The 9,477-nt window shown below is 37.6% G+C and overlaps 2 protein-coding genes across 7 annotated transcripts in view; one reads left to right on the forward strand and one right to left on the reverse strand.

The window, feature by feature from the left end:
• The first annotated feature begins 3,095 nt into the window (after positions 1-3,095).
• On the forward strand, positions 3,096-7,006 carry l3hypdh (L-3-hydroxyproline dehydratase (trans-)). The gene is made up of 6 exons (XM_015373005.1): positions 3,096-3,172; positions 4,159-4,643; positions 4,721-4,890; positions 5,043-5,165; positions 6,131-6,268; positions 6,956-7,006. Exons 2-6 carry the CDS (start codon positions 4,166-4,168, stop codon positions 7,004-7,006), a joined length of 960 nt encoding a protein of 319 aa, XP_015228491.1. The 5' UTR covers positions 3,096-3,172; positions 4,159-4,165.
• A 261-nt stretch (positions 7,007-7,267) lies between these two features.
• Positions 7,268-9,477, reverse strand: part of daam1 (dishevelled associated activator of morphogenesis 1) — a 67,725-nt gene continuing 65,515 nt past the window's right edge. For 4 of the 6 annotated variants that reach the window (XM_015372962.1, XM_015372986.1, XM_015372978.1 and 1 more), the window contains one exon: positions 8,405-8,623. In XM_015372962.1, the coding sequence (XP_015228448.1) occupies positions 8,411-8,623 (213 nt within the window). In that variant the 3' untranslated portion in view covers positions 8,405-8,410. Of the gene's footprint in view, positions 8,624-9,477 lie in introns of all 6 variants that reach the window. The other 2 variants (XM_015372994.1, XM_015372953.1) reach the window with 2 other exon arrangements.

Here is a 9,477-nt window from a genome sequence, read left to right on the forward strand (position 1 = left end):
GCTCTCTGTTAGATATATTTAGCGACCTCGCATGCATCTGAGGGAACCTGTCAGCTGTAAAATGAATAATGAAAACAGATTCCTGCTCACCATCTGTTGTTTGGTCTCTTATGTAGCACATCTTTGTCTCATAAAGGTTAGAAACAATTTGGAGCAGCTAAAACCTGTTAACACACCAGTCTGGGATATTTCAGCTGTTTAGGCCTCAGGAGTTATTCATTATCCTCCTTTTTTTTAATCTTGGCATGGAAATATGAAATGATGTTGCATGGTGTGAAATACATCAGGCCACAGTTTTATCTTTAGAATAACTTCAGATGACAACTGTTTTATTCGTTTTAAAAGTTTTATTCAATATCTGAATCATATTCAATAGAATTATAATAAAGCTGAAGACAGCATCTGGATGACATATTTTGGACATTATCTTAATATCTGGCTTGCTTTGAGTATTTAGTCTGTCAAACTTTATTATTTCTTAATAATCAGCAGCTCCTAATCCTCAGGAAACTACATATGGTGCAGAAGTTCTCTCATATCAAATTCTGCCTGTACTGTATGTGATAAGCTTTCCAAACCAGTCTCAATAGAGGTCACATTTGAAAGCAGTTATTTTGGCAATTACATTGAGGTTTGGTTAAGGTGTGTTTACACTGCACTAAAATATTCCAACCATCATGAAACAAAAAAAAAAAGTAACTTTTTTCTGCTCACAACATTTCAAAATGTTTTTAATTGTATAACAATAAAAGTATTTTGCACATAAGAGGAATGAGATAAATATTTAACTAAAAACTTAATCTTCACCCACTGTCTGTGTTTACATTGTGTATAACATTAATTGATTCAGTGCTGTAGCACAGCTCGCTGCTGCAGGTAGTGAGAAAAGTAAGAGTTGAAAGGTCATAAGGATATTTGCTCCAGAGGTTGACATGAAGATTTACACAGAAAAAAAATAATGCAACCGCTTTTGGCATTTACTTAATTATATTTAGTTACTTTTATGGAATTTTTTTAAAGTAATTTAATATGATTACCGTAAGTAAATGCCAAAAAAAGTTGCATTATTTATTTCAGTGTGGGTGCTTTTTTTTCTAAACAGGATTAGTAGCTTCATTCCACAAGTTATTTAGAAAGTATCATAAAAAGTGTAAAGGTGTTAAAAATATTCCCTCTTTTGGTTAAGATATGGTTTCAATTATACAAAGTTGATCTAAGCTTGTATACAAAACAGGTTTTTAATGGGAATTTATTTTCTGAAGTGGAGAAAGAAACCTAATCCAACCTGTCCTTTAAAAAAAAAAAGACATTGTATACTGATACTAATAACTGATTGTTTATCCCAGTTGACAACCAGTAAAATCCAGCATTTGTTGTAAGTTGTTCTCGGTCGTTCAACCAATTTATGCAAAGAAATGTTGTTTCACTTTTGTTATACAGGAGGGTTTTTATTCACATATGACTCATTTAAAGTCATTCTACAGCAGCTCAGTAAAACTTAAGCTTAAGACTTTTTGAGCCATTTAGAAGTGGATCCTGAGGTTTGATACCAGGAGTCTGCAACCTGCGGCTGCAGAGCTGCATGCTCTTTGGATCATCTAATGCGGTCCATCTAATATACAAAGCAACAAAATTTAGTTTGCATCTATCTAGAAGTGCTACATGTGTACAAAGACTATGTATGTATTTACTATATATATAGTGTATATATAAAAACAGAGTAATTGCGAGAGAGTTTTAGATAAGTAAATATGAAAAACTATATACAGATTATACAGAAAAGTTAGGATATGGATTATATATATTATTATATTGGTTGAAATTAATATAAAGAACCCTTTAATGTACTGTAATAACAAATACTAGTGTTGGAGGCTTTAGAGGTTTTTATAAAGAATATTTGAATCAGATTTTCACAGCAAAATGAAATTAAAAGAACCAGAAGAGTTTTATCATTATTTTAAAAGATAAACATATAATTAAACTTTTGGTTTTTTAAGATGGCAACAGAGTTCCTATGTCAGTTATTAAACAAAAATAATAGTTTTTTTTTTTTTGGTTTAATTAAAAAGTCATATATTTTGGAAATTAAAGCTTGCAGAACTGTGGTTTAGACCATTATCCTGCTGTATAACCCGAGTTTGTTTTATCTTAAGGCTAAGAGCTGATGCTCAGACATTCTTCTTCAGAATTATTTATTTATTTATTTTATGGAATTCCCGTTTTCATCAACTGCTCATTACTTTTTTTTTTTTTTTATGTTTTCACCATTTGGGGATAAAGTCTCTCAGTTTGGTTCACTATGGTCCAAAAGCCTAGAGGGCTTTTTGTAATTCCAGACTCCCTTTGAATTGTTTTACACTAGAATTTAAATTAAATTTAAATTTTCAACTAAACTCAAATGCTATTTGGAAATCTGAATTATATAAGTATTTCAAAAAAAAAAAAAAAAAAATCAGTTGAGATGTCTACATAACTAAAACTTTTTTATCTATGTAGAGGATTTCCACAACATATTGTTGTGGATCCAAAAACCTAACTGAGATCTAGTTTACAGAGGCTAATTTAACCAAAGGATTATTAAAATTTCATTTGCAGCAGCAACAGATTATTGATCAATTACAGCTCCCTACTGGAGAACAGGACAAGCAGCATTATTTAAGTTTTACTAAGGCTTTGTTAATAAGTCGGTTAAGCAAGTGTATAGCAACAACACACAAAATACCTAAACACCAATTAGGAAATATTTATCATCTATGACTGATGCTTTTATTTATGTGATTTATGGGGAAAGAAATATGCCACTGATATTTTGATTTATTTTGTTTTCTAATGGTAATTGAACGTATTATACATTGGGTAATAACTTCCTGTTTTAATCACTATTTGTTAGTGTCTAAACTAGCAATCACATGATATAGTTAAAGCACTTAAATATTTAAAAGACACAAAATTAGGTGAGAGGATTTAGTATTATATAGAAAATTTTATTTATTTTTTTCTTTCTGAATTACATCTCCGTCCACTTGATGGCGGTAATACACATAGTCTGTAAAGTGCCATAGAAGAAGAAGAAGTCTAAACTAGCGGTTTGCCTCATTTGGTCCTCCAGACCAACAGGTGGCGCCAAATTTCAACTTTTTTCTCGTCGACTCCGATCCGCTGATTTCAGGTAAAACAAAACATTTGGAAAATCCCTTAAACATTGATTCAGTTTTTCAGAAGTTTGACTTTGACCAGAAATCCTTTTTTTTTATTTTTTAAATAGCCTTTTCTTCTTTTTGACATTCTGTTGAGGGAAGTATCGCTGCTTCAGTGTCGCTACTACAACTTTAAAGCTGTTCACCCTAAAGTATTTGCCATGATTTAGTTGCTTCGCAGCTTTTCAAGAAGCGAAACACCATTCACGCTTTTTTCCAAATCATTAAAAGCATAATGCCTGCTTCAAAGTCCTCATCTTATTGTTTTTTTTCCTGCCTTGTTTAGACATTAACATGAACATGCTCCCCGAGGGTGACAATGGAATGACAATAAAGTTTATTATTATTATTTTGGTCACAGTGTATTTATTCACATCATTAAGGGAATTAGATGTTGTTTTACTTTTAATCTACTGTCTCGTATAAATAATAGTGATAAACGTGTGTCCTTAGACTCACATTTTGTTTAACTTCCAGCTTTAAGTCTTTATTATATGGCAGCTTGAACATTTAGTCTCTCCCAAACACTCTGCTCAGTCAGACCAGCTGCAGATTGCCTCTAATGACTTATTCTAAATCCTTAAACCTTGTTTCTCGCTTCAGTCTCTAGTCTTTGCCATCACTAAAGTGATCAGCATTTACCATTGTTTTAAACTGTCACCAGTTTTCTTTTCTCTGTTGAAGGAATGCCATCCCCTTGCATGATGCAGCCACCACCTTGTTGCATAGCGCAGTTGGTGTGCCATTTGTTATTCCCTCTGTCTGAGGCCATTCTTTTTATTAATAGTTTTAAACCTTTTAAAGCTTTCATAAAAAGTCTTTTTTTACTAATTTAGTGATTTCATGTATTGCTTTCTGTCATGAGGGGAAAGGTGTTGCATTAAACTTTAATCAGGCTCCACTAATTGGAGCAAAGTTATGGTAAAAATCAATGTGTGTTTTTCATTTCTTTGGGCAGATGTGAGATGGAGCTGCAGCTTCCTCCACATCAGGGAGTGGAGCTCTCTGTGGTCGACATGCACACAGGAGGAGAACCTCTCCGTATCATTGTGGCCGGCTACCCAGAAGTCAGGGGAGACAGTGTGCTCTCGAAGCGTAGGTATGTCTTGGAGCACCTTGACCAGCTCAGGAAGGTGCTGATGTACGAGCCCCGGGGTCATTATGACATGTACGGAGCTCTGATTGTGGACAGTGAGCTGCCCGAGGCAGACCTGGGTGTGCTGTTCATGCATAACGAGGGCTACAGCACGATGTGCGGGCACGCCGTCATCGCCCTGGGCCGCTTTGCCGTGGACTATAAGCTGGTGAAGGAGCCTCAGTCCCCAGAGACGCAGGTGAACATCCACTGCCCCTGTGGGCTGGTGAAGGCTTTTGTGGAGTACTCTGCAGGTAAAACGGGAGCAGTGAGGTTTCTGAGTGTGCCAGCATTTGCCTTCGCTACAGGTGGGAGGTCTTCTTTTTATTTCCACACAAGTTATAGTCAGGTGGTTTGAAGTTCTGAATGAATGACTCTACACCAGATGTGATGGTGAAGGTGGAGGGGTTTGGTGAGGTGATGGTGGACATCAGCTATGGGGGAGCTTTTTACGCCTTTGTTGAGGCGCAGAGGTTTGGACTGGATGTGAAGCAGTCCAGGACTCGGGATCTTGTAGACGCAGCGACGGCGGTTACAAGAGCTGTTAAATCCCAGGTAGGAAACCCTTTTTTTGTAAAGGAATAGAAACGATTCTTATCATGATGTTAATGAAATCAGAGTTTTCTCTCTAGGTGCACATATATACAAGCTTTCCCCCATTACCCGTCTGTAAACACGCCTCTCCTTAATCCTGTTGGTCTCTGCAGGTGAAGCTGCACCATCCAATCAGTGACAATCTGGCTTTCCTTTATGGGACCATCCTCACAGATGGACTTGATAAATTCTCCCTTGAGCCCACTGCTAACATCTGTGTGTTCGCCGAAGCTCAGGTATGTTGTTGCACATCCATCTGTCTTACTCTGGTTTTTACAGACTTCATATTTTAAGCCTCGCTTCGGCAGGGGCGTCTAAATAATAACAAATTATAATTCCAATTTGGTCTTAAAGCAGACATTTATTTCAAAAATAAAAGTGAAATTCCTGCTCGCTGCGGGGCCGGGCCTGGGCCTCCTGGCCCTGTGAGGTCCCTGCTGTGAGGTGGTGAGCCCCTGGACACTGGGGCTCTCATCCGGGTCCACCCTGGCCCTGACTGGCTGCCTATGACTTCCCTCCTTGTGTCCAAATGATCTGAGGTGCCTTTGGGTATCTGGGGCCAGGTTTGCATCTTTATTAATCCGTGGCCCTGTAGGGTGGGTCTGGGGCCACCCACACCTGCTATTAAGTACACTTTCCTTCTGAAGCAGCTTTGTAAATCCTTTAAACACAAGCATGCTCATGCATACATACCACAGGAGTTTGGTTCCAGGTGTTCACGGATACACACTAATACTAAGCTGCAGCTACAGATATATATATATACACCAACCTGTATAATATGTAATCACCATAAGTTTTTGACTTCACACACACGGATATATAAGGATGCACACTGCTCTTGAAGCTTTTTGTTGAGGTTTACTTTGGTTGTCTGTTGCCTTATTTTTTTTTCTGTGATGTTCTCCGTTTTCTGTCCCTCTCGCCTCATGCAGGTTTGGAAGCAGACGTCTAGGAGCTACTTTATATCTTCTGTGTTTCTCTATTTACAGTTTTATTTTCTCTCTTTTTATGCACTCATTCCTGTCCCTTTTTCTAACCCCTTAGTTCTTATCCCCTATTTCTATTCTCAGATTTCCATATATGGTCTCCATTTGCTTGTAAAAGCTAAGTTGCTGGGCTAACATCTAGCTCTGGGACATCTATTCCCAGAGACATATTGGCAAATAATATAATATCAATTTAACTGTGTCTCCTGCAGGTGGACCGGAGCCCCACCGGCTCAGGTGTTACAGCTCGAGTGGCTCTTCAATATCACAAAGGTCTCATCCAGCTGAACCAGACCAGGACGTTTCAGAGCGGAGCCACCGGATCACAGTTTACAGGAAAAGCTGTTGAGGCAGGAGAAATCTTCACTGATTACATGGATTTATATGTTTTTACCATCTACTGGCTGAAATAAATACTCACCATGCAATTCAACACAAAGGTGTTCATATCCCTAGAAGGATTTTACATTTTTTTAAGTCAAAACCATAAATTCATTTTTTGCAAGAATTTTAACTGAGCCAAATACTTCATAACTGAAGTGGGAAGAAGATAAATAGATTTAAAAATAGTTTTTTTTTTTTTTAATATGTCTGCATCAGTATGCATTTAGCTTTGGCCTCCTAATCAATGTGAGAGGACATGTTTGCAGATTTTATCTTTTATTTTTTTCTAACAGTCAAACCATATTCTAGAGAACAGATTATTAGACGAGCCATGAGCATTGTCTTAAGTTTGCTTTTCTTCCATTTTTACTTCTTCTGGGGGGCTGATAAAGATTAGGTTTAATTGAAAGGAAATTTAATTTTTATACCTTAAACTTGACATTGAGATACAGTTTGGAAAAATATTTAGAAAAACAGGTTTTCAAGTTGAGCATCAATCCTAATTTATTGATATTTTTATTTAAAGTAAGACAGTTCTCCACATGAGCAGGAAAAACCTTCAGTTCTGGCTCTTAAATTGAGCAAACTGTGACTCCCCACAGACCTTATCCTATCCATACCAAGTAAACGTTGGTGTTTCCATTCCTCCTCAGGAGACCAGCTGTGGAGACTTCAGGGCAGTTGTGGTGGAAGTCGCTGGCTGAGCTTTTTACACCGGAGTTTCCCGCTTTGTGCAAGAACCGGAGGACAAGCTGGCCCAGGGGTTTCTGCTGAAGTGAGAGTCACTTTAAGCAGGTTGATTACTCTGGGATACGACAGATATGAAGTGCTTGAACCACTGCAAGATATTATTTGAAATCTTGTGAAGTTTTTTCCCCTGGGATTAAATAAAGAAAACGCATGACTAAAATAACAATAACAACTGGAAAACTGAGACAGTGTGTCTTCATTCATCAACATGCTTCATGTAGTGTTGCAACTATAACTGACCACTAGGTGGAGCCCCAGGTCGGATATTTATGATTTAAACAAAGTTCAAGACATAACTCAGACATAATTTCTCCCATTTATTATAATAATTATTAATATCTGATCAAATGGAAGGCAGTATTTAAATTATAAAAGGTAAGCAGGGATTTTTTTGACATGGGATGGATTCACAAAGCAGAAATACAAATAAAAAGTAACTTATACATGGGTTTTTTTAATGCAGTGGAAATCCAGCCAGTGTGCTGAAAACATATTTAATTTGTTCAAATAAAGACATTGGAGGGGAGGAGGGTGACTCTCTTCAGTGGTGAGGAAATATATTGCAAGAATTGTATTCTGTTCTTAAAATGGCATCTAGCGTAAGAATTATATACGTCTATATGCATGTGCAAGGCACACACCCTTATATTTGGATATATGTGGTCTATGTATGAGTTTTCACACACTTTGAGAGGCTTCAGGTTGTGAAAGTACCCCACCAAACAAATAAAACCAACAGAGTCAAGGCCAGCTCTCAGCAGGAGAATGTTCAAATGAAACATACACATGACATAATAAATGCTCCCCATCAGTTTGAATAGAAAAATCCCTGCTTCTCTGTTAGTTTAAATCGCATCTGTCCCAGTGTTACAGTCAGCGAGTCTCTGTGGGACACCTCTGGTACCTGAACCTGGCCTCCTTTCGATTGATGAAACCAGTCTGTACAAAATGGCCTCTCTTTTTTTCTTTTTTGGATAACGCACCCGCTCTAAAGGAGACTAAAAGCTGCACATCTTAGTTTGTGCATAGATTCTGATGTAAAAAAAGCAGCACAGAAGGGATGCTATCAAACAACCACGAGCATTTCCCACACCTGGAGGGAGGCTCTTCTCCAGCTTCGTCCGAACAAACTGAACTGATTTGCTCACACTTCATTGGCATTTGGTTTCTGCACCCTCTCATTTCTCAATAACAGAATAAGGAAAAACAGACAGTATCTGAACGTGTTGTGTGGTGCATGGCTCTGCGACGCGGTCATGATAAATTAATGCCTTCCTGGTTGGTGGTGAATGAAAGGGCAGAGGAATGTGCAGGTCGGTTTGACCCCGAGAGAAAGCAATGCAGAGAGAGATGGACGGTTAGATGTTGAGCTTGGTGACCGGCCGCTCTCTGCTAGGGTCCGTGTTCTGGAGGTTGATCCGCTTGCGGTTGCGTTTCATCTTGGACAGATCCTTGTCGAAGACCTCGCCTGATCGCAGCGCAGACACAAGGTCATCAAACTCGCCGCCGTCATCCTCACCATTTGCTTTGGCTTTCCGGGCCTTGCGCTCTTTCTCCCTTTGTTCTTTCAGCTGATAACACAGAAACATAGTGGATTTATAGAGATGCATTTTTGCACACTTATTCATTTTAATTAAACTGCTTCAAAATTAGAAACAGAAAAATATAAAAAACCTGTTAAGCTGGAAGTTCTGCACAATTGGTTCATCAGCAAGCATCCAGTGTATTTAGAACTTTTAAAGAGTCATCTGATATCTGCATTGTTCGAGGTTTTTTTTTTTTTTTTTTTAAAGATTTTAAGTAAGCATAAGTTAAAATTTACCGTGGATTATTTCTTAAGTTCATATATATGTAAATACATCAGCTGACAGGGCTAAGCTTTACTAACAGTTTTATTTTCAGTTATTTTTCACTGAAGCTGGTTTCATTACTAAGCACAAAAAGGTTTGTTTAACAGCGTTTAATTGAAGAGGAATGGCTGATTTACACAAACTGAGAGTCAGAGTGCTTTGGAGTCATTTAAAAAAAAATAAATAAATAAAATGCAGACTTACAAGATCAGTTCAAGCAGGCGTGCTTAGATAAAGTTTCTGAGACGTGTCACCAGTTTGCCAAAGAACAAGACCCACAAGATAAACTAGGGTTTTCCGCGGGTCATTAAAAATCATTAAATTATTTTTTAAATGAAGGCCTTAATTTGCATTTAAATTCATTAAATGGGATTATCGTAGCATTTAAAATGATTTGATTAAAAGAAAAAAACATTTATAAAAGCAGTTGCGTCAGATATATTATAAGAAAACTGGTTCCGCCGTATGTACGGAAAAGAAGCTTGAGGCGGGGAAAAAGATAGAGGATGAGAAAATGCAAAATTCAACACAAGTGGCTAGAAAACGAGGAATTCAGGACATGGCTGCAGCCTGAC

The sequence above is a fragment of the Cyprinodon variegatus genome, unplaced genomic scaffold (genome assembly GCF_000732505.1).
Source record: "Cyprinodon variegatus isolate N-32 unplaced genomic scaffold, C_variegatus-1.0 Scaffold4, whole genome shotgun sequence".
Lineage (NCBI taxonomy): Eukaryota > Metazoa > Chordata > Actinopteri > Cyprinodontiformes > Cyprinodontidae > Cyprinodon > Cyprinodon variegatus.

Bases quoted from the DNA above. Each gene is read 5' to 3' on its own strand.
- l3hypdh (XM_015373005.1), top strand. From the start codon at position 4,166: ATGGAGCTGCAGCTTCCTCCACATCAGGGAGTGGAGCTCTCTGTGGTC. The intron at 4,644-4,720 runs GTGGGAGGTCTT...ACTCTACACCAG, and splicing joins AGCATTTGCCTTCGCTACAG to ATGTGATGGTGAAGGTGGAG. The intron at 4,891-5,042 runs GTAGGAAACCCT...TGGTCTCTGCAG, and splicing joins CAAGAGCTGTTAAATCCCAG to GTGAAGCTGCACCATCCAAT.